The sequence below is a fragment of the Zingiber officinale genome, chromosome 9B, assembly GCF_018446385.1.
Source record: "Zingiber officinale cultivar Zhangliang chromosome 9B, Zo_v1.1, whole genome shotgun sequence".
Lineage (NCBI taxonomy): Eukaryota > Viridiplantae > Streptophyta > Magnoliopsida > Zingiberales > Zingiberaceae > Zingiber > Zingiber officinale.
The window spans coordinates 41,312,482-41,338,051 of NC_056003.1; the positions used below are offsets into that span (position 1 = coordinate 41,312,482).

Below are 25,570 nucleotides of genomic sequence, written 5' to 3' on the forward strand. Positions count from 1 at the left end.
CCTTTGGTCACCCGCCCCGATCTAAACTATAACTTGGGGAAGGGTAGTGAATCCAGAAAATGATCGTAATCAATTATGACTAGATTATTGCAACCACCGTCCGATCATAATTTCATGTAATCCATCCCTAATCCACATTTGGTGGATCAGGAGATCTGGTCTCTGTATACATACCACGAGGCCATAGATTTCATTCAAAAAGCAATGCGATAGAAAATCAATCGCATTCGATTTTGTGATAATGTTTCTAAATGGTGAGCAGTGTCATATCTAGCATCAGCAAATAAGATAAGGGTGGATTCTAAGTCCATGATTTTGGCAACAATTTTTATTAACACTTGCCAACGAAACTAGTTGGCACCCTCAAACAAGAAGTATCGTCTGCGTTACCAAAGCACAACACATTTATGTCTATTGTAGGTTTTAGGATTATGATATTTGCTAACAACAAAAACTAAACATGAACATCCCCCAAAAAATATCATACCGAGCTATACTGATCGCCCACAATACAACATTTCCATGGATGATGATCGCAAACCAGGTTTTGTGAAACATGAATACCTTTATGGACACGAGACATATCAACCGAACTTGACAAACTAAAAAGAAATGCAACGGGATGGGTTGTATTGCTAAGACGGGCGCCAGACCTATTTATTGGCCTTTGACAAGGATGAGATTGTCTCAATTTCCTCGATGATTAAACCTTTCTCCTCTTCAACTTGATCATCCTCTTCACCTACATTGACACAAGCACTGTGAGCATAGTTTATTTTTGAGAAATAAAAAGGAGTAACTAGCTTTTTTTTCTTTCTTAAAAAAGAGAAGACAACTATTCCCTATTCATTTCTTTTTCTTTTCCCACTTAGTTCCAAGAATATTAGTCAATGATCTATTTCTTTGTAGTTCGTTATTAGTATGACTGTGAGGCAAGTGGTCCGACTAAACCGCAATGTAGTTCAATTTTGAATTTTTTGTGCTTGAACAAATAGTCGTTGGTATCTTGTCAAAAAAAATGATCTACCTTTGCTCGCAGGAAGTTTTTGCAGTGCAATCAACAGCTCTTCACGATTTTCTACCAAGAAATCAATAATCGGTCGTGGCTTATTAGGATTAGCAACGAATACCTAATTTTAAGCCAAAGAAAAAGAACAATCATCAGTAGGAAACGTAGCTCAGTGACAAATGATGTTACAAAAAAAACAGATCATATTATTAAATCAGATTGTATTCTTTTGGTCAGGTAAGTAACGCTCATGAAAGGATAGAAAACTGTTCTGAAAGTAGGACTTCAATCTGTACTTTTAACAAGAAGTTGAGGACCATATGAAGCCTAAAGGGACAGAAATGTTCAAACCAACAAGAAAAGTGAAATATGTAGTTTATGATTCCTCAATCGAGTAAAATTCACAGGTCCTCAAAATGGTTAGCGAACATATTAAGTACTGAGCAACAATCTACCTTGAATATGTGAAAGGCAGATATCTGGATATTTTTGCTTGAGTCCTGAATATGGAATGTGCAAACAAACAGAAAATATAGATACACGTCAGTTATGGACATATTTCATCCTCAGAAATCAATTTCAAAAAAGTATTGTATACAGAAATATATATATTAAATGGCACGAATAGTCTCTTCAATGAGGCCTGATTTACTTAGAGAGATAAGTGGAAAGAAAAATTAATGCTTACTTGGAAAGAAAATTGAGAGGATAAAAAAAAATCGGGAGACCAAATGAGTTACGTTTCTTAAAATTTCATTTTTTTTTTCAAAAGAGGGAAGAAAGTTTTTTTTTTAAAAAAAAATCAAGCATTTCAAACTTCTACATTTTACCCCTGCTGCTGTCTTCTTCACATCTCATCCTCCTTTGTTTTCTCCTTCCACATCCTCTTCCTTTTCTTTTCTTCCCCACTCCTTTTCATTACTATTGTTGGGATGATGATGATGATAATGATAAAAGGAAATTAGTAAACAAGAAGAAGAGTGAGGAAGAAGAGGTGAACGAAAGAAAATTTCTTTTTCTTTGGTGCCAGAGAACTTGTCACTCAACAGATAATTCTCAAATCAAGCAATCTAGATCAGACCGTGCACATTCTCAAGTACACAGGCAGTGTCAAATCATAAACCACGTGAACTTTGATTTGTAGCATATTCTCATTCTTTCAATAATAGTAGAAAAAAATTTAGCAAATTATTATGGGCAGGATGGAACTCCACAGAAAATAGATACATACATTAAAATTATCCCAAAAAATACTAGATGACCAATCAGCAAAATGGCTAGAAATCATGCAGAGAACTAAGGTTCTTGGTCCAAGCGGAGGCAACAAATTGAATTTACTAGGATGTGCATGAATCCATTTGATGACAGATGTATAACCTGATTTTGCTACTCGCAAGGCTACTTTTACAGGAGTCAAGTAGACATTTATTTCTCTGTTCCTGCTAGTTTTTGGCCATCTGTTTGTGCAATATAAAATTAAAAAGGATTCTCAATGCACAGAATCACAGGAGATATACCTGGAAAGTCGATCCCTCAAACTAATAATATTTACAAAAACTCAAGATTTAAGTGCTGAATTTGGAAGAATTGATTTTCACCTGAGTACTGATTTGATGGTAAAGAAATTTATTGAACACAAAAAAGGTTATTTAAGGATATGTTTAATGGATGGAAGAGTTGTTTACTTTGATGGAGACTGACAAAGAGCTCAGAAGAAAGCAGATGGGGAGACTCCAGTATTTCCTCTAAAATTTGACCCATCCATAAATAGTAGAAGATGAGAGAGAAAGCGACTTGACAAAGAAAAACATCACAAGTCAGAAGTTTTTCTTCCTCTTTTCCCATTATTTCCTCGTATTCAAGTAACAAAACAAGGGATCATATCTCTCTCTCTCTCCCCTACCCACTTTCCTTAGCCGGCCTGCCGTTGTAAAGGGCTTAATTTACCCCCTTCTAAAGTGTGTGGGGCAGCCCTGGAGGGGCCACTAAGGTGACAGCTTCACCTTAGCAGGCCTTCCTTTGTATCCCCTCTTCGTCCTCTCAAATAAACAGTCTAAGGAGCATACTACAATTATAACTGACCTTTCAAATTCTGCTGATTGCTCTTGCAGTTGTTTAGTTAATATATACACATCAACTTCTGAAAAGGAAAGTTAGTCTAGGTTGTGTTGGTTCTCAAATCAACTGCCCACAGAGTATCTGGGAACGGATCCAGTTGGCTTGTGAAGCCGGTTTATTTTTGAACTGATTGAACCAAACATTTCCAAATAACATCAAGCTACAACCTGAAAAGAGTTCCTCTGGCCCTCTCTCTATTTCTTAACTAAACTCAAGGTTTGTCTGATCTTGTTCGGAATTTTGAAAGGAATTAAGGTTGGGATGTTTGGGCTGGGAACATTTTTTTCTAAAAAAACAATCTATAAGACTATAGAATCATGCATTGTAAGACTTACTCAAAATACAAGAACAAACTCTTCTAAATTTACATGATGAATAGCATACGTCTATTCCATCTAGTTAAATATTAAAAATCATAGATCCCATGATAAACATGGATACCACTAAAATATGAAGGTCCAAACAAAATGACTATATATCAAGCTAAAAACAAACATTTACCTTCAACAGTGCCATCATGATCTTCAAGTATCGTACTTCTTGAATATAGCGCTTCATTGTTTGTGAATTTTGGACTTCCAAAAGGAAATCCGAGAGAATCTAAAAATAAATAAATGAAGCATATTAAAGACTAAAGATTCATTCTAGACAAAGGAAATAAAAATAACAAACCTTCAAGGATTGCCTTCTGGTAACATAGTTGGGGGATGTCAATAGCTTCTCATAAAGCTCAAAGAACTGTAACAACACAATTTGATGAAATGATATCATTCGCACCAGAGACATGTTATCTAACAAGCAGATCAGTTTTCCAAGAAAACTATCATAATATGCTGAATTTACAGGAACTATCATTGACAGGAGTAGCCCATGGAGAACACTAACCTGATCATAATGGGAAATAAGAAACTGAGAGACTGTTGTTTCGTTTTTGGTAAGCAAGTCCTGCCACAAATTCATCCAGAGGTAAGTGCAAGGCAATTCATGAAGAAGTTGTGGAAAATAAACATAATGGCATATATATATGATAAAACCTGAAGTTTTTAAAACTAACCTTGAAAGTAGCAAGAGCATCAGAAGCAATGTCAAAGGTAGGCAGTTCCACATATTTGAAAAATAACTCAAAGCTATTTGATTCCAGAATGCATCTGAAAGATCACTACAAAATCACAATGTATTCAAAATCAAAAATTGATGTTCATAATAAAAAAAAAACTTCATGGTAAAACATTCTTTACATTCACTTTTTTGTTTTTTTATCCAGTGCTCCTTAAACATGAAGTTGATTTCTATAATAATAATAGCTACATGGTTAGTGAAGAAGGTAACGAACAGGATTAGTCAGGATTGTTTTAAGGAATAGGAGCTAAAACAGCAAGGCTATGAATTGTTAAATTGGTAATAGGAAATAAAATTGAATTAATGGAAGACTTCTTATCATGGTAGACTTGTATGAGCTTATAGGACCCTACACAAAAACAACAATAAGATTAGTGCCTGAACAGAATTATTAGATGGGGACAAATTTAGGCATTAGATGCTTTATAGAAAACAGAGGAAAGCATAATATGAAGAATAGTGATAGGATAAGTAGACTCAAACAATGTCATTAATTTTGATTATTCCAAAAGGCTTAAACAATAGAAAAGCTGTGATCTTAAGTCCTGAACAGGTGGTCTAATTAACCTAATTCTAGATTTGTTTAAATTATGAACCTCAAGAAATATGAACCTCAAGAAATTGATCAAAATAATTTCTCTCATATTATGTCAAAGGTTATACAAATGTCACAATGCATTTTTTAATATTCCTAGGAAATACACTACTGCCTTATGAACAAAAGATTCAGCAGAAAAATTTACACGCATATAATAAAGATCCATAACAAACACTTCTAACTTAGTATAGTTTATCTTATTAGATTTATATAATAGGATGATATTCAAACTATTATGCTGTATTGATCGACAATCAGAGTACAACCAGTGTATAGATAATCCCCAATTCTAATAATTTATTCATAAACAGCATATGTAGACTAATTCTGTTATTCTAACCATCTCCCTCAAGCTGGCCATAGATACATATATCATGCTAGTTGGTCGCACAAAACCATAAACTGACTTCCATTAAATGGCTAGGTAAAATTAAGATCTTTTACATTCAAAGAAAAGTATAGCATGCAAATCTTATTGAACATAATGGAATCTTGGTTGACGTGGCAATTAACTTCAATGTGCTTAGTGCATTCATGAAACACTAGATTACTTGTTACTGCCACAATAGTTGTGCCACCCGACACGCACGGTATTTACCGTTCCGTTGGTGGACCGAAATTATCACCTATAATGTGATGACTTCGCCGTCACGCACGCGCATCCATGACGACAAGCACGACAGAAGGAATCGATTCGATTCCTTTCCATTTGATTCCTCCTGTCGTTGTGATCATTTGTATAAAGGATAGAAGGGGAGGCAGGCACCGATCAACGACGAGCGACTGTGAAGCAAGCAGAAGCGAGCGATGGCGAGGTCCGCAGCGGTGAGCGATGGCGAGGTGAGGCAAGCAGCGACAAGTGACTACGAGGCGAGGCGAACAGCGACGAGCAGCAGCGAGGCGGCGGTGAGTAGCCCCGGATAGGTATTATTTTCCTTGTTCGTAAACGGCCGGGACGCCTCCGACCATGCCTCATACACAGGCACACAAACAGCTCCCAGGCGGTGCCGGAGGTGTTGCGGGTGGCTTCAGATGCCGTTGGAGGCCTCTTGCGTTGCCTTCGAAGCCGCTGGAAGCTCCTGTGTCGCGAGGCAGGGCACCTCCCGCAATGCTAGAAGGGTCACGAGGCACCTCCCTCAGCGCTGGAAGCCTCCCCGACACCTTCTAGGCCTGTCGGAAGCTTTCTCGACGCCTTCCGGCCCCAATGAAAGCCTCCCCGACGCCCGCAACGTGCGGAAGCCCTAAAAACTCAAGCAATTTTTTTCTTCCCCAATACAGTAATTAGTTTATTTATATTAAAAAATTTATTAAATAATTACAATAATTCAGATTAATATTTTCATATTTTTTATTATTTTTTTCTTATTTAAATTCTAAAAAATTCTAGTTATTTAATAAATTATATTTATATTTTTAATATTTTTTTATTTTGATTGTTTTTACTATTTAAAATATATATTAATTAAATGAATAAATATTTAATTTATATAATTATTATATATACAATTCCAATGGTAGATACTTTTTTGACGTTATTAAATGGTGACCATTACTTGAAAATGTGTATTACTGTATTATTCTTAATTTTTTATAATACATAGATAATGGTACCAAAACAACAATCTTATAATCCAGCTTGAAGACATGCACGTCGATTAGAAAATCGATTCCATTGACAATGTTTGCATTGCGATATGATTGGGCGCAATGGTGGAGTCACACGTCTAAAACAACATCTTGTTGGTGGATATCCGGATGTTTCTAATTGTCCAAAAGTTTCTAAAAAAGTTCATTGTGCGATGAAAGAGAAACTTGATGGCAAAAAAACATTAAAGTATAAACAACAATGACAACGTGAACTTGTTGATAGCCGAACCTCTAAAGAACCAATCTATGATGAATTTGAAGATTGCGATAAAGTTCCAAATGACGAAGATTTTTTAACAGCTCTCACTGCCTCTCGAACTCAATATGACTGGGCAAAATATGTGACATAAAAGAACCAATCTATGGTGCGGAAGTGGCTCAACTACTGTAGCAACATTAGGAAGGAGTGCAAGTGTTCATATTCTTTCAACATAAGGTGGTATTGGTCGTTTTTTTTCCTTCTATGGGATGAAGACGCACAGTTGATATTGCTGATATTGATCCACTAGCTTTCTCAGACCAAGCTAGCAAGTAGACTAGGATTGATGATGCATATTCAAAAGAGAAGAAGAAATCAATCGGTAAAAGTATTGCTAAATTTTTTCATTTCAATCATATTTCCCCTAATGCAGCAAACAACATATATTATCGTAGCATGGTATCCAACATTCAAAAATTTGGTCCTGGTATTCAACCTCCAACTGCATATGAAATTGTCGGTCCATATTTAGATGAACAAGTGGAGGAGATAAAGACTTGGATCCTATCATGCAAGAAACAATGGAGCTTATATGAGATTACGTTGATGTGTGATGGCTGGACGAGACTTACACGGATGAGCATTATCAACTTGCTACCATACTGCAATAGAAAGGTGATATTTCATAAATCTATTGATGCAACTACAGACTATCATGATGCATCCTACATATATCGTTTAATGGATAGTGCAGTTCAAGAGATAGGTGCAGAACATATATTGTAGGTGATTACAAATAATGGTGTCAACTTTAAGAGGGTTGGAGAGTTATTGGAGTAAAAGTATCACACATTATTTTGGACACTATGCGCAATACACTGCATCGATTTGATGATGACAGATATCAGTAAACTCGATATAGTGAACAAGGTAGTGAAAAAAGGTCAATCTTTAACAAAATTCCTCTATAATCATCATTGGGTTCATAGATTAATGAGGAAATTTATTGATAGTGAGATTCTACGACCAAGAGTGACTACATTTACCAGTCACTTGCTTTTGTTAAAATCGTTGAATTAGAAAAAAGTTGGATTAAAGGTCATGTTCTCTTCTGAAGATTGGGAAGCCTCTCGATATTCTAAAACGATCGAAGGCAAGAAGATGCAAAAAATTATTATATCTGTCAGATTGTTCTACGTAAAGTCGATATGGACAAGAAGCCACAAATGGGCAATGTTTACAGCCTAATTCTTAAAGCAAAAGAGGAAATTAAGAGGCGTCTATAATCACCAACTAAGTATCAACATTACATTGATATAATCACTACAAGACGAGACGATCAAATGGGAAAATATATTCATTTGGGCGGTACGTATTTTTTAATGATAAAGAATTTTTAATATTGTTATTAATAATTCTATATGTTTAATTATTATAGGTTATTATCTCAATCCGGTATATCAATACCGTTATAATCTTGACACATATGATGATTTATTAGTGCCTCTCAGACATGTAATATCAAGATTACATACAAATAGAGAATCAATCGCTGAGACTATTAATGAAAGTCGATTATTTCGATAGGCATATGGTTCTTTTAGCAACCCTATTGCAGTGTCATGCAGATATAAAATGGATGCAAGTAAATATAGTAAAAACTATTACAATTATTGTTAACAAATATAAATACTATTTTAATTTTGTTCTTATTTATTTTATAGTTGAGTGGTAGTTACAATATGGAGGATCAGCTCCAGATTTGAAAAAGATTACACTATGAATTCTCTCACAGACAATGTCTTCAAGTGGTTGTGAAAGAAATTGGTCAACTTTCTCCCTCATTCATACAAAAGTACGAAATCATCTTTCTTATCGTCACTTGGAGAAGATAGTCTACGTTCATTATAATATGTGTCTTCAACTAAGAGCAATAACAGAAGAGAATAAAGAACAAGAGTCTGGTGATGTAGACCCATTTGATATTGGATTTGTCCAAACTGAGAATGATCTAATGATGGATTGGTGGAGCGCTGTTGAGGTTACTTGATGAAGCAGGAGACCCACCACAACCATCATAAATTCTTACTCAACAGATTGAAAAAATATAAGTTAAAGGGGATATCTGTGAGGAAGAAGATGATGATGAAGCTTTTGATCAAGAATTTCGATTTTCTAGATCTCGGTCAAAACATTCTCAAACATCCCAACCCCAAACCCAACCAAAGTCCATAGGTAAAGGCAAAGGCAAAGCTCCTGCAATTTTTACTAAAAAGAAAGAAAAATGCCAACCTCCTACTTTCACAGGAAGAGGCCAATTGAAAATTAAAGAAAATTCACTTGATGCTTGATGAGCAAGAATATAATGACAGTGATGAAACATCATTACCTTATAGCACTGTAGTCCGACGAGAAGTTCAAAATGAGGATAGTGATGTTGATAGCAGTGCAAGTACTCATGGAAGTGATGACAGTGGTGATGCATCTAGTGATAAAAATTATGTTCCCCCTACTCTAGCACCGAAGTCATGGACATGTGAGATAGATTACACACATGCAACTCAAGATTATAATCATAGAGCTAGAAGTAGTGCTATTCAATATCAACGTCGATATAAGGGTGTCAAACAAAACAAAGCTCATAATTATCAAGATATGTGGGAGAGTTTAACTGAGATTGATTCCGGTCGAAGTTCATCATACTCGCAACCTTCTTATTATAACTCTGATGCATCATATGGTGATCCATCATACCAGAGCTCGGAGACGTATGCTTATCCTTATCCTTCCTGTACCCGTTCCGATTTTAGTGGTGTCAGTTCAAATCCAACATTCAGTGATAAATCGAGACACATTGATGTACATGTGGAAAAATCACTATCAATATTGCATGTCATGTTAATATGGGCGTTGGAGAACTATGTAGTTAACCTAAACAGAATATTGCAAAAACCAATGTTTCCATCTAATTCACGTCACTCCTTTTGATATTAGTAAGGTAACATATTATGATGTATTAATTTTAATTCAAGTTATTGATAGATCAATTATATATATATATATATAAAATTATTTTTTCTAACAATATTAAATTGTTTAATAATTGAGAATTTATATAAAATCAATATACACCTTATTTTTAAATTATACACAATAAACATATTTATCTAATAATTACTAATATATAAATACAAAAAATACCGAAACAGTATCGGCACGGCAAGATACGATACCGAAACCGTATCATTCCGGTCTGAGACCGAAACCTTGGCACGGGTCGAGAATTTAAACCTTGTCTTGTACTCCTACCTTCTCCTTGAATATATTTTGCTTCCCATCCTTTAACTTCCACTATGTAATTCTAGAAGTCGTATATATTTTCTTTCTATTGATATTATGTTTGAGGCATATATCTAGCACCACTAACCTATGTTGGGTAGTTAAGCTTTCTCGAGGGATGATCTTATAATCTTTACAAATCTTTCTATCATTCTTAATCATAAGAAAGTCAATTTCTGATTTATTATTCCCACTTTTGAACGTGACTAGGTGTTCTTTTTTCTTAAAAAACGTATTAGCTAATATAAGGTCATATGCTATCACAAAATCTAGTATAGTTTTCTCTTCCTCATTTCTTGTTCCAAACCCATAACACCATGTGTCCTCTCATATTCCTCATTTTTCACTCCGACATGCCTATTTAGATCACTTCCTATTAAAATCATTTCATTTGGCGGAATGTTTTGTAATATTTCATCTAAGTCGTTCCAAAACCTTGATTTGGTAGCTTCAGCTAATCCTGCTTGTGGTGCATATACACTAATTATGTTCATAGTTTCTTTCACCACCATTATCTGAAGGACTATAATTTTATCCCCTTTTCTAACTACTCCTACAACTTCATCTTTTAATGAACTATCTATAGCAATGCTCACTCCATTTCTCGCCTATCCATTTTATCTCTTGTACATATAAAATACTAATTCTTCTCCTAATCATAATATTACTACTTCCATTGATTTAACAGTGAAGGTTCCTATGTTCTATGTTCCAAATCTTAGATTATTAGTTTTCCTATCATATTTGTTCTTATCTAACATATGGTATGAGAACTCTTGTCTATTTAACACTACACCCAAGTTCTCATGGAGATGCAACAGTCCTTGCCGATACGTTACAGTCGAACGCGAACTCTTGCATATTTAGCACTACACATGAGTTCTGGAGATGTAACGGTCCTTGCCGAGACATTACAGTTGGACCCTGCAACGCGTTCCTTCTGGGGAACAACCTAACATTAGCACAATAGTCTAATGGATCCATTCATTAAATATTTGTCATAGTTTTAACGCTAGCCAGTAACCTAACGCAACCCTCCTCCTTTATCCGGACTTGGGACCGGCCATGACTAGGTCATCACGGGCAGAGTTCATCATCATCCATGTATATTAAAAATTAATTATATGATTCATATGCAATCATATTCTTGAACGGTATATATAGAAATAATTGTAGCTCCTTTCTCATATAACCTTGGTTACTAAATTGAGATAAAACTGTGTTAAGTTGTTCCCGTGCTTTACAGCAGCCCTCCTTTATAACTTTATCCTAGAGATGTGTCCTAACATATCTGAAGCGGAAACCAAGACAAGTGGGCTTTAGTTTTGAACAAAACAACTATAATCCAACAATTATTCTAAAAATCAGACGACTATTCAAAGTTCTGTTTGAATTAGGATCGTTCCAAGATTCTCTTGATTTATTCTTACCACATTCTACTTGATGCCTGATTCCTAGGAAAATATTGTATCAAAATTTGTCAATACTGGTCCAAATCAAAATTGGTCAAGTTTGAAAACTATAAAAGTACATATAACTTTAATTTTACTTCACCTATTGCTTTAATAGCTTCTAAATATTTTCTCCACGATTCAAACTTTGACTTTAATCTATGTAAACTCATCAACTTAGTGCACGCAAACAGCATACACAAAGGAGGTTTATCCTACTAACTTAAGAAGGTCAAAGATTCAGAGCTGAAATAAACTATTGTCACACTCCAAAAAACTATAATATTAGTAGATAGCATAAACCTTGATGATAAAAAAAAAAAAAAAATCCAAGGTTGCCTATCTGGAAAATCCACCACAATAATTGTCTGAAAATTTTTTGTCAGAAAAAATCATATACTTCATAATTTTTTATTAAATAAATAGCATTTATTGTTAACCCTCTAGCATGAAAACAAATTAATTCAATCAAGGGTTGCCTATCTAGAAACAGCCTCTTGCAAAAAGTAGGGTAAGGCTGCGTACAATGAATCCTTCCTCGGGACCCCGCATAGCAGGAGCTTCGTGCACCAAGCTGCCCAAGGGTTTAATAGACATTAAGATTAAAGAGAAGAGGAATAGAGAGTACAATCAGGATTACAATTAAGAGATATACATATCCTAATCATAGAAGATAGTAAAGAGAAAGGAAGGGAAAAAAAAAAATAGACGTTTATGACAAGTAAAGATGGTAAGGATCATGAGGAGAGGAACATATATCGTACAGGCACAACAGTAAAAGATGAGCATCATGAGGATCCGCTGGATATGAGGAAGGATCTATTATCAGGCCGGTCGTCTAATAGTTATGGGAGCAAGGTGCTTACTTGTATGAGCAAGGGTAGGAGCCAGGGTACTTACTGGTGATGAAGAGTAGAAGATGCAAATGGAGATGGTGCTAAGGAAGGGGGCAACATGGCCAAACAAAAGGGAGTTAGCTATGATTCCAAGGTGAAACTAGAGTTGTTTTAAAGATCAGTAACGAGATTGCAACCCATGTGTATAACCCCCAAGCCTAACAATGTATTAGTAACCAGCATGTCAGAGTTACCCACTATTTCTAACAGGTAAGTTTTGCAAAGTATAGATGTGATGAGTTGTTTGAGACTGAGCTCAGTTGATAAATAACTACACAGCAGGACCAAAAAAAATGACACAACATCTGATCATTGTAAAAACCTGCAACATATACTCATTTTCCTTAGCAAATCTACAACACAGAATCCCAATATGATTATGTCGACAAATTTCATACCAAAATGTAATCTAAAGCTTTAAAGCATCCACATCAGTTACCTTATCCAAAGATTTTATCCTAAATTTTAAATAGGATAACTAAAAAAATCTTTGCATCAGCTACCTTATCTATTCCCTAAATTTAGCATTTATAAACAATCCTTCTCTAAATTTAGGGAATGGATTCCATTCCCTAAACATTATAGAGGACAGAGAAATTATAGGGAAGTTGATATATTGTATAGTGAAAAGTGGATATCCAAATTTAATAAAGTAACTTTTTTACACTAAATTATATATTTTGGATAAGGAAGCTGGTGTGGATTCTCTTAGGAACAAAAGACAACAACACTCAATCAAATATATGCCAACAGAAACAATTCATCATATACTGATTGTTAGTACTAAAACAAGCATGGATTTCAAAATGTTTACTTGGCAAGAGTTGGGTATTTGATGCACTCCCTCAGCATGCTACCACAATTCAGTGCAATTTCTTTGTTGTTGTAACTGTTAGACAAAGTATCTAAAATCAAGGTCCAAAATTGAATAGAAATGCAAAAAAGAATTAAACTAGAAGAGAAACATAAATACACTATAAGAGAAAAAACTTTAATTAGTGCGCATCTAAACAGGTCAGTGGTGTTGTAATGACTGAGGTTTTATTGCACACTAATTTGAGAACAAAAGAGATGAAGAAAACAAGCCAAGTTATCTAGAGAAGTCAACGGGTAAACAGGAGATTAATAACTACATAAAATCTAAGAGGATTTAGTTATTTGAACATGGTAAGTGTCGTTAAGTGTATTCCTAGAGCAAGATCACCAAAATCATGCACATCTATATAGAGCAGTAAGATGGAAAGATTAAATGTTCACAGTAGCTCTTAGCTGGCAAGAATTTGTGTTTTAGTTTTGTCCTTATGGGTCTATTTACCTCAGCTGAGTCAGTGTAGAGTGGAGAAGAGGCACTATACGACCTTTGGTTTCATTGTTACTCAAGATGACATTGCGATGGAAGGCGAGAGCAAGGGAATCCATGATAAGGTTTAAGTGAAAGATGAGAATTATTTGCCAACTTGAGGACTCAATCAAGGGACTGCTGTGTGTTGTTATTCGTCATTAAATTCTCATGATATTATTTGAACCTAAAAATCCAACAGAAGAGATACCTAAGTTGAAGCTAGATTTACTCGATAGACTTCTATTATTATTATTATTATCTCTTGTTTACTAGTGTATTTTTTATGATTTTTATGCTACATATAACTTTTGATTACAAATATTCATATTAGAACAATTATTTTATATAGAGAAAGAGAAATGACATATGTGGTGCATATCCATTGAGCAAGTCACATTCTCAATAATATAGGGTTCTTAGCATTATCAATCATATTGAGGTACTCCCACTTATCTATTTAAGACAAAATAAGTGGGGCATTATCTAAGCTGTAAGGGCCTCTGCAAGCAATGTTTAAAATTTCATTCCATGCCAGTCAACACACAAAAAAGTTCTCATTCTACTAATATACTTACCTAGATCCATGGAATAGTATTTCTTTGGTTAACCTTTTTGTTGATACAATACTATTTGAATCACATTCAAGAAGTAATGTTGGTTTGATCCATCTAAACTTTTTATAACAAACATGACCATCTAAGATTTTAAAAGGCAGTTTTACAGCCACTAGATAGCATACATGCGGTATACGTGGGTGCAATATGTGATCAATATTAAAATAAAATTAACATAAATAAATTGATAAATACATTAAAAATGACTAAATATGCAAGTAACAAAAGTATATTAATTAATCAAAATACATTTACAATTACAAGCAAACAAGTGATAACTAATACGTAAACACAGATCGAACTTTTTGTAGGAAATGCATATATAGTCATAGACCTATTATAGCACATATAGGTCGTATGACCTAGGAATCAACATGTGCAAATTCAAATTATTATGGGAAAGATGAACCATGGAAGTAACCAGTAACCACATAAAGCTATTTGCCTAGATGGATATATGCCAATTTGGTCTTCCATCATAACTTGCAAGCATATGGCTTTACAACTAGATGGCCTTGTGTTCTTCAACATAAAAGATATTTGTATATATATGTTGATGATAAAGTGACAAACCAAGCATGCATTAGAGATGTGCAAGAGATAGATAATTTACCAGACAACGAGGAAATCCAAAAGTTCCAAATGACTCTCAAGATATTCTACACAGCAGTAGTGAGAATCAATATTCTGCCTCAACAAAATGGACCAACAATACACCAAATCTTTTCTAGCCTGATTTGATATAATCAGTTAGCTTTTAAATCATCAGTCAAAACAACTTGACCTCATGAAGGTTTAACTTACATCCCACACTAGCGTTGGCAACTTATGAATGAATAAAGCAATAACATCTTCTTTGCATATTTCAAGTGTCAACTGTGAAACATGATCCTCATTTGGCTCAAGTTCTCCATCCCCTGAAAGCATTTGCCTTATTGATTGGATATTCTTTTCAACTTCTTCATGAGCCTAAAATGGAGAAGTACAAAAAGAAGTTAGAAAATGAATTGTTTTCCATTAGATTAAGTGGATATGGCATCATTCTATTTGTAAATTTACACTTAAATGTGCTTCGTTCATTAGAAACTCTTGATTAGCACATTCTTGGCGGTTCTCCATTCATTGGAAAACAATCTATGCAGATAAGCCACGTCATTAGATACATAAATGATCGTGCACTATTACATAAAAATAAAGTTAGGCGGCAAGGACAGAGAACTGCGTCATGAGCACTAATGCTGCAGCCTATTCGTATTCATATTTTGAACCTCAAGGTGTTTAACCAACAGAGGTTGTAACACACTAGTGATATGAAGAAAAGTCACGCTCACATCAAGAAAGAAACATGAAAATGTGTACCAACATTGTGTCAATAGTTTTCTAATGAAGCAACGACATTAGCAGGTATTAAAAAAATATCCCAAGTAATGGATTCTTCTCCATAGATCAAACATGCGCATATCCATGATTTATCTTGCTAGTGTCTACCCATCTACAAAAGCTTAAAAGTGGACGAATCATCTCGCTTTATAAATAATTCAATTTAGAGATCAAGATCAGGAAGCCTGAGCTGTCCAGAGTGAATTTCTATCCTTAGATGACATGTATTATGATCAAGGAGAAACCCATTTCGGAAACAACAGAGGATTCAATGAAAAAGTCGATGGAAAGACAATCAACGAAATGCGAGCCCAAGAGATCACGAGCGCAGCTGTGTTGTCGAAAGATCCACCATCCATCCTACCCAAATTAGGGATCGAACAATCGATCGCAGAAGAAGAACGGATCAGAAGCTGATCTTTCAGGGACAAGGCGGAAAAGATTGGGGGGGCGACCCACCTTGGCGGAGGTGGAAGTATCGAGGGCGAGGAAGCTCTCCTTGGTGACCCTGGCGAGCTCCGCCGGCGACCACTTGGGCCGCGGCGACGACTTGAAGAAGAAGGACATGGACGCTGCAGTCGCTTCGCCCCAAAGCAAATCAAGGGAAAATGGAAAGCGGACGGTTGAATGATGCGATTGGTTTCGGATGTGCCTGCTTTAACTTTGTCGACGAGTACACGAATGAAACGTGGAAGATGTTTCGGATTGCGCAAGTGTATGAAAGAGAAAAATATCATTTTATCCCTACTTTTTATTCCTTTTTCATTTTTGCACTTCTATGGTTTAAAATATTGTATTTTAACTTTATTGTTTGAAAATCTTCATTTTACTGAAGTGCGCGTTAAGTAAAATTTCTAATTTTAAATACCTAACTTTCAATTTTCATAATACTTAAGTATCATATTTTTAAAATATCTCTCTTTTTTTTAATGAAATAATTATAATTTTTTAATATATTTTTACTTTACCTATTTTAAAATTATTCTCAATTTAATTATCGAATTAATCTGAATGCAGGAATACATTAAAAAGTCTTTCAAAAATGGATTGATTTCAAAAATGCATTGATTTTAGTTTGAATTGATTTAAAATTTTTTAAATTCATTGATCAATATTGAATTTTTAAAACTTACAAAGACTCAATAAAATTTACCATTAATTTATTATAAAACTTAGTTTAATGATACTTACTAACCAACACCTCAATGAATTTTTAAACTTCTTTGATTCAAAAAAATATCAAACTTTAAAATTTTCAAATGCTATAAATTCATCGATCAACTTCAGATGAAATTGGATGATAAACCTAGAAAATTTTGAATCACTTCAAATCAAAATCAATATACTCATGTAGGCCTCTTTAATATATCGATGTTCTCATTCGATAGTATAAATTGAGAGCAATAAATTTTTAAACTTATAAAGATTCGATAAAATTTATTACAAGTTTATTATAAGGTTTCGGACAATGATCCTCACTAAGCAATACCACCAATGGTTTTCTAAAATTCCTCTTATTTGAAATATATTAAATTTTTAAATTTTTTAATATGTAAGTGTTGGATCGAGACGTATGGGGGGGGGGGTTAATAATGTGGTTTTAAAAAAATTTCTTTTTCTTTTTAAAAACTAAGTACGAATCCAACGGCGTAATGAGAAAATAAGAAAAAGAAAAACACATGTTCGATTTTACTTTGTTCAGAGCCTTTGGTCACTCCTACTCCAAGCCTTAAGTCCCGCAGATCTATCATTGGGTAATCCACTAACTGTTAGTGGGGGAAGCATTAGACGATCGAACCTGGGTTTTGATAATGACAAAGGGTTCAAAGTTAAGGTTATTTATTGTCTGACAAGTTTAAATGAGATTGCAGGAAAGTCCTAAGTGTTCTTAGGTAAAAGTCCTAGCTGCGGTTAGGCAGGTGGAAAACCCTAGGGGGTGGTAACCCTAGGCAGAAAGTCTTGGCGGGTCGAGCGCTTCGGGCAAAATCCCAAAGTCGGGGACTCTAGGTTGAAATCCTGGTAGTCGCGGATCGTGTGGAAGTCTGGACAGGTCGTGGAGCGGACGTCCAACATGAAGACTAGAAGCGTCGGGCGTTGAGCAAAAGTTCAGTCGGTCTGGAGGATCGGTCTGACAACAAGTAAACTCTCCTGAGAGGAGTAGGTGAGGATGCATTCCCGAGTGAGGGAATAGTAGGCGTCAGTTCAACCTAGGATTTTCGAAAGGAAAATCCGAAGTCAGAACCGAACAGTTTGGAGACTGTCAAAATAACTTATTATTTCATATTTTATTGTGTTAACACTATTTTTCAGGATATATTTTGTATTTTGGACTAATGCATCTTACAGGGAGAGAAAAAGACTTAAGACTCGAATGAACAGTTCCCGAGGCGCCCTCATGGAGCTTAGAGGCGCCTCGGGTGCCTTGGTCGAAAGCCTCATGCAATAAGGCGTGAAGGAGCCTTCCAAGGAGATGGAAGGGCCCTTGAACACTGGATGGAGAGCGGCCTCCATGGAGGTTTGATGTTTACTATCGAAAGTAAGTAAAATCTTGGTGTTTGTGTTTGATATTTACTATTCCGCTGCGTATCTTTGATCGATTCTTTTAAAACGAACGAATTAGCCACGAGCGCTATTCACCCCCCCTCCTCTAGCGCTTTTCAATCCTACACTAATAACCTCTTCTAGGACCGCCGGAAGAGAAGATTGAATACAATAAAAATCAGGACAAGTGTAACACACTATACTTTCCTTTTCTATAGAAATTAAATACAAAATTTACTTTTGTTACCCAACACTTGTAGATGATCGGATCAGATTTGGTGTTGGCTCGTTTCTATAACCCATCGGGTTACTTTTGTTGCCCATCGGGTTGACGACTAGCTCCACAGACCACCGGAGGTCCTTTCAGCGTGCTTTGTCCTCACTTGCACGCACCCTGGAAAACTTCCCAGGAGATCACCCATCCTCAGATTTCTTCAAGCCAAGCACGCTTAACTTGGGAGTTCTTAAGTTTGGGCTTCCGAAAAGGAAGGTGCACCTTGGTGATATAGATAGTACAATCTAACCTTTTAAGCTATACTTAACCAGAATCTCAGAACCGGGGTATTACAATCACCCCACTTAAAGACACAACATTCTCATTGTGTAACCACAAATCGCACCACAGACAAATCCCAGAATCTCCCTCGCTAGGTGGTGCCCTGGGTGCTCCTGCCACAGGCGCACTCACGGTCGCAAGGTCGCTCTGATACCATCTGTAACGCCCCGGCCCAGGGCGGGCCCCATCCGGACCGAACCGGGAACACCACCAGAATTGCCCATCGGGTTGACGACTAGCTCCACAAACCACCGGAGGTCCTTTCAGCGTGCTTTGTTCTCACTTGCACGCACCCTGGAAAACTGCCCAAGAGGTTACTCATCCTCAGATTTCTCCAAGCCAAGCACGCTTAACTTTGGAGTTCTTAAGTTTGGGCTTCCAAAAATGAAGGTATACCTTGGTGATATGGATAATACCATCTAACCTTTTAAGCCATACTTAACCGAAATCTCAGAACCGGGGTATTACAGTTTCTCAGCGATAGTCGAGTATAGTAGTGTCATAGTAGAGTAGCAGGCAAAGCCAGAGCAATCGGAACATCAAACAGATGCGTAGAAGTTTGTAGAAGAGTTGTTATCAAAATCTTAGTCGAATGCCTCTTTTATAAGGGATGGAAGGCGCCTTCAACACCACTAAAAGCACCTTCAACCACAAAACCTATCCCTTAAAAATTGGCTCTTATATTCAGCGAGGTCTTTTGCATTATCTGACTGAAGACACCTTCCAAGCTCCCGAAGATGCCTTCTATGAACAGTACTCAAGGTGTCTTCCATCGCATGGAAGCTGCCTCAAGTACTATTCACCCTAGGCAACTTGTGCTTCTTTTGCTCTACAAGTTCTATTGGATTCGACGGGGTCTAATCCATGATGTTGGCCTACAGATTATAATTAGTTGGGTTATTCCTTAATAATTTATTTAATTAGCCCAATCACTAAAGCCTTGATGGGCGAACTAGTGATTGTATTTCTTATTGGGCTGGTCCCACCTCTTGCTCTACCTATTAAGAATTAGGGTTGTTGTTATTATAAATAGACACTTTGGTCTAGCCTATTTGAATGCTTCTTACATACTCTTACACATGAAGGCCTACAACAACCCTAAGAAGTACACAAGGGAGTCCATCTCCCCTCGTAGAGCGAAAGAGGTGAAGATCGAGTCTTCAATTATGTTGGCGCTCAATGCAGGCAATTCTTATTCTCTAAATTTGTTCATATACTTGATAAGATCCGCTTTACGGTAGACATCTTGATTATGAGATCAAGCTTATGTCATGTTCTACCGTCTAAAAAAAATATTTCTATCATTTGGTATCAGAGCTACGTTAATTCAAGTATATGAATTGAGATAATACGTTACATGTCGACATGTTATATCTAGTCGTTTGATGTCTTACAATGAATTATGAAGGTAAATAACTTATATTCACAATGAATAATACATTTCAATCTCGTTTGTTTCAAAAATATGGACTGTGATGATGTTTTATGGATTCGTCTTTATTAAGTGTTAAAAGGAGTTGAATATGTTATAGTTGCAAATATCATCGTTGATAAAAAAATATATATGCTTATTTTAGTCTTGAAACGACGGACATGCATTAATTATGATTTGTGTGCAATAATTTTCTTTTACTAAACAAGAGTGTTTATTTTGAATGGTAACGTAATTATGTCTCCAAAAATATTTTGATGGCAATTAATGATATAATTAATTGCTAAATATAAATCAGTGTTGCATAAGTTATTTCTATAGATGACTTATTCATGATATTAAGATAATTGCCATAATTATCAATGTTGTTATAGCATATGTCATTAATAGTTGTCATATTACTTATCATATTATTTATTAAGATAAATATCTTATGTGATTAATGTGCTTTCAATAAATTATTTACCATAATTATATTAGGAAATAATGTACGTATCATCTTTATATGATTAAATGAATTTATGCTTGGTTGATGATTTAATTGTTGACTTTGTCATCTCGTTATTTAAGGTATTAACGTGTTGCGATATCCTTAATTAATTTTAAATCATAATTATTATTTTCATGTATATAATTATGGTACGCACGATTGAAAGTATGACATAAATATATTAAATATAATGTGAGGCTCTTATTTATTTTCATGATAAGTCGACCCAATGAAAGATTTATCAATTAAATAAATAGGAATAACGAAACCACACTTATGTTACATTCTTATATTAAAATTAATAATTGGCCCAACTGAAAATTATTATTTTTAATTATTAAATATAATTTATTATAGTATGAATTTATCTTCTGACTAATGGTGGGGTGAATTCTGTTAGTCCCTTGGTGGTCGGCATGAGGAGAGGGGTGAATTGCCCTGCAAAAACAAACTCAGCCCTTTCTCGACTTATAGCTTAATAAAGAACACTTGTAATAAAAAACTAAGAGACTAATTACAGAGACAGAAACATAAGGAGACTTAGTTGGTTTACAATCAGAAGATTACTAATCCAAAGAAAATGAAGTACCCTTTATGATGATCTCCTTCGGACGGAGTAGTCTCTTACAACGTTAACAGCTTACAAATGAAAGTAGAACAGAAAAAAATGAATTACAAGTTGTTGTTTGAATTACTGAAATCAGAGCTATATTTATAGCACTGTTCCAGGCGCTTGGAAGGGTTCCGGCCGCCTAGAGTGGGATAGAATTCTATCCCCGATGTGTCGATCAACGTACAAGTCAATTTTGATAAGAGTTGAGTCCGGACGCCCGGACCCACAAAAGTCAACATGGTTGACTTTTCCGGTCCAAGCCCTCTGCTCCGGTTCTGTTCGTCTCGGTCTGAGTCTTCCACTCTGATTTTGCTCGCTTGGGTGATCTCGGCCATCCGGAATAGGGATCACCCGAACCCAATTTCCGGTTTTCTCCTCGAGCAGCCTTTCTCCCCGACTTCTCTTCCCTCGAACGTCGTGTACGTTCTTCTCGTCCACCGGTGTACTCTTCCGCGTCACCTCGTACCTCGAACGCACCAAGCCCGTCGGCTCTCTCTCGTGTCGTCCTTTTCACTAGCCGCGTCTTCCACTCGACTTCCTGTGCTCCTAAGCTCCTGCACACTTAGACACAGGGATTAAACCAAACATGACCTAACTTAACTTGTTTGATCACATCAAAACAACCTTGGGGTTCCAACAATCTCCCCCTTTTTGATGTGAGCAACCCAAGTTAAGCTAGGATAAACAAATATAATGTAAAAATAAATAATTTTGCAAAATAAGTGCAAAAAGGATTTTACAATTTAAAATTTGGATAATACCTCCCCCTAGACTTAATAGTCCCTTCTCCCCCTTTGATCATATTAAAAAAATGAGGTTATCACAATAGGTCTAAGGGTAATTCTGATGTTTGTGCAAAAAAATTTTCTAAATTTAAAGATAGAATTTTTGTGCACCATATACAATTTAAAATAACTTAAAAAAAAATTAAGTTAAACAGAAAAGAAATAAGTTTTAACAAAAACAATTTAAAATTTGGAAAAGTTTTCAAGTGAAGTTGAAAATCTTCAAGCAGAAAAAATTTTCTAAGTTTAAAGATAGAATTTTTTTGTGCATCGTATAAAATAACTTAAAAATTTTTTAAGTTAAACAGAAAAGAAATAAGTTTTAACAAAAACAATTTAAAATTTGAAAAAGTTTTTAAGTGAAGTTGAAAATTTTCAAGCAAAAATTTTTTTCTAAGTTTAAAGATAGAATTTTTGTGCACCGTATAAAATAACTTAAAAAATTTAAGTTAAACAGAAAAAAAATAAGTTTTAACAAACACAATTTAAATGAAGTTTGCAATTAAAGACAAATTTCTAAGTGAAATTTGAAAAAGTTTTTTAAAATTTTTTTAACACATGTTAAACCTTTGACAAATATTGAAAGCATTGAATTTAATTAACTATTTCATGCTTATCAGTTTGTCAATTAAATATTTAATTTAGAAATTAGCTTCTAATCTTTGGCGAAGCACTAGGCCTTCTTGGTTATTGGATCATCATCCACTTCTAGACAAAACCTTTTAATGAATTCAAATATTTAATATTCTATCTGAAAGCTTTAAGTCTAATTTCACTTTTTAATTTAAACAAGTTTTTAGAACTCAATATAGGTTCCTTCCTACAGGGTTAATCAGGTATTTTCTAAGGATATAAGATTTTGTTACTTTTCTGATATGACCTTTGTGAAATTTATAGTACCAGTTTAATTCTCTATAGTTTCTAAAAACAAAAACATTTGAACATGCAGAATTTTTCAAGTTTTCTATTTCTTCTTTTAATTTAACATTTTCAAGTTTTACTTTTTCAAAATCATCTATCAGACATGATTTTGCTAAAATTCTTTTTATTTTTAAGTTTTTAATTTTTAATTTTTAATTTATCATTTTTATTTTTTTAAACTTGTTCATAGATTTTGCAATAGACTTAATACCAAAATAGAGTTGATCGGGAGGCAAGAGGCATACCTCACTTACCATATCAAACTTGAAGCCTGACTCTCCCCCTGCTTCGCTGCATTCATATGAAGTCACTCCCCCTTCATCGATGTTGTCTTCTGAGGTGTTTTTCTCTTCATGGCTTGCCATCAGTGTTAGTCCGGCATATTCTTTTATTTCTGATTCTGATGATGAGCTGTCATCTCAAGTAGAGTTAGAGTCTTGTGCTTGTTTTGCTTGGGCATCTTGCCTTTTTCCTTTTTGAGTTCTGGGCAGTCCTCTTTTAAGTGTCCTTCCTTTTGACACTGGTAGCATTGAACCCTTCTTCTATTTCTTGGATTTTTCCTGTTCTACATTTCTTTAAATTTGTTAGTTCTAAAGAATTTTCTGAAATTTCTTACCATGTAAGCTTCTTGATCTTCTTCTGAGTCTGACTCGGGTTCATCCTTCTTGGTTGCATTTAGTGCCATAATCTGGCTTGATTCTTTTGTTGTACATGCACATCTGGTTTCATGTAATTCAAGAGTAGAAAAGAGTTCCTCTAGGGTACTTACCTTCAGGTCCTTTAAAATGTAGTAGGCGTCGATTATCGAGGTCCATTCTAGAGTCCTGGGAAAGGCATTGAGTGCGTAGCGAATCGATTCTCGATTGGTTACCATTTCATCGAGGTTTTCGAGTCCGGTGATTAGTTCTTTGACCTTCGCGTGTAGATCGGCTACCTTCTCACCTTTTTCTAGACGGATATTCGTCAGTTTGTTCCGAAGTATGTCTCATCTTGTAAGCTTGGTTTCGGATGTGCCTTCATGGAGTTCCAAGAATTTTTTCCATAGTTCTTTGACCGATGAGTAGCTCCCAATGCGGTTGACTTCTTAAGGCGGCAACATGCTCAACAAGTGATATTTCGCTCGGTTATTTTCTATAGAATCATTTTGTTCTTTCTTCGTCCAAAGACTCTCTTCCGTCTCCTCTTTGTTTTGATTCGTAGGAGCTACAAAGTCATACTTGATTATTAAATGAATCTCAAAGTCAGTTTTTAGAAATATCTCCATTCAGCGTTTCCAATGTGCGAAGTCTCCCTCGAATTTTGGTGGAACGATGTTTGGTCCGACTATTGGTTTCTTTGCTTCGGTTAGCGGTTAATCCTTCTGAAGCATCCTTGCTCTGATATCACTTATTGGTCCCTTGGTGGCTAACAAGAAGGGAGGGGTGAATTGCCCTGCAAAAATAAACTCAACCCTCTCTCGACTTATAGCTTAATAAAGAACACTTGTAATAAAAAAAAACTAAGAGACTAATTACAGAGACAGAAACACAAAGAGACTTACTTGATTTGCAATCAGAAGATTGCTAATCCAAGGAAAATGAAGCACACTTTATGACGATCTTCTTCAGGTGGAGTAGCCTCTTACAACATTAACAACTCACAAATGAAAGTAGAATAGAAAGAAATGAATAACAAGTTGTTGTTTGAACTACTGAAATCAGAGTTATATTTATAGCACTGTTCTGAGTGCCTGGAAGAGTTCCGGGCGCTTGGAGTGGGATAGAATTCTATCCCCGATACGTCAGTCAACATACACTTCGATTCTTATAAGAGTTGAGTTTTCGGGCGCTCGGAAGGGTTCCGGGCGCCCGGCCCCACAAAAGTCAACAAGTTGACTTTTTCGGTCCGGACCCTCTGCTCCGGTTCTGCTTGCCTCGGTCCAGGTCTTCCACTCCGGTTCTGCTCACTTGGGTGATCTTGGCCATCCGGAATATGGCTCACCCGAACCCAATTTCTGACCTTCTCCTTGAGCAGCCTTCCTCCCCGACTTCTCGTCCCTCGAACGTTGCGTATGTTCTTCTCATCCACTGGTATACTCTTACGTGGCACCTCATCCCTCGGACACACCGAACCCGTCGGCTCTCTCCCGCGTCGTCCTTCTCGCTAGCCGTGTCTTCCGCTCGACTTCCTGTGCTCCTAAGCTCCTGCACACTTAGACACAGGGATTAAGCCAAACAGGATTTAACTTAACTTGTTTGATCACATCAAAATAACCTTAGGGTTCCAACAAATTCAACTATAATTATGCTAAAGTTTTTATAGATAAAAAAAAATTTCGTGCATCTGTTACAATCGACCTAACGAAAGGTTGTAATATTTTGCTATTTCTTGATAGATAACTTATGTTTAATTTTCTATCATACTTTAGCACTAACGCACAATTTAATCGTAGTTCTAAATCAATTCTGCCCAAATCGTGATTTGAATTTAGTTCTATGATTAAGTCAAAAATCTAATGGAGAAAATTTATGTGCATTTATT

At 35.6% G+C, this 25,570-nt stretch overlaps 1 protein-coding gene across 2 annotated transcripts; it reads right to left on the reverse strand.

The window, feature by feature from the left end:
- Positions 1–297: 297 nt before the first annotated feature.
- LOC122023834 (calcium-binding protein 39-like) lies at positions 298–16,383 on the reverse strand. 2 transcript variants are annotated; one of them, XM_042582210.1, is made up of 11 exons: positions 16,172–16,371; positions 15,137–15,301; positions 14,946–15,064; positions 13,191–13,265; positions 4,182–4,275; positions 4,013–4,072; positions 3,800–3,865; positions 3,629–3,727; positions 1,465–1,509; positions 1,028–1,130; positions 298–742 (listed from the first exon to the last, which is right to left on the reverse strand). In XM_042582210.1, exons 1-11 carry the CDS (start codon positions 16,277–16,279, stop codon positions 654–656), a joined length of 1,023 nt encoding a protein of 340 aa, XP_042438144.1. In that variant the 5' UTR covers positions 16,280–16,371; the 3' UTR covers positions 298–653. The 2 variants fall into 2 exon arrangements, with proteins under 2 accessions (XP_042438144.1, XP_042438145.1); XM_042582211.1 differs by lacking the exon at positions 1,465–1,509 and having other exon boundaries at positions 16,172–16,383.
- Between the last annotated feature and the right edge of the window lie 9,187 nt (positions 16,384–25,570).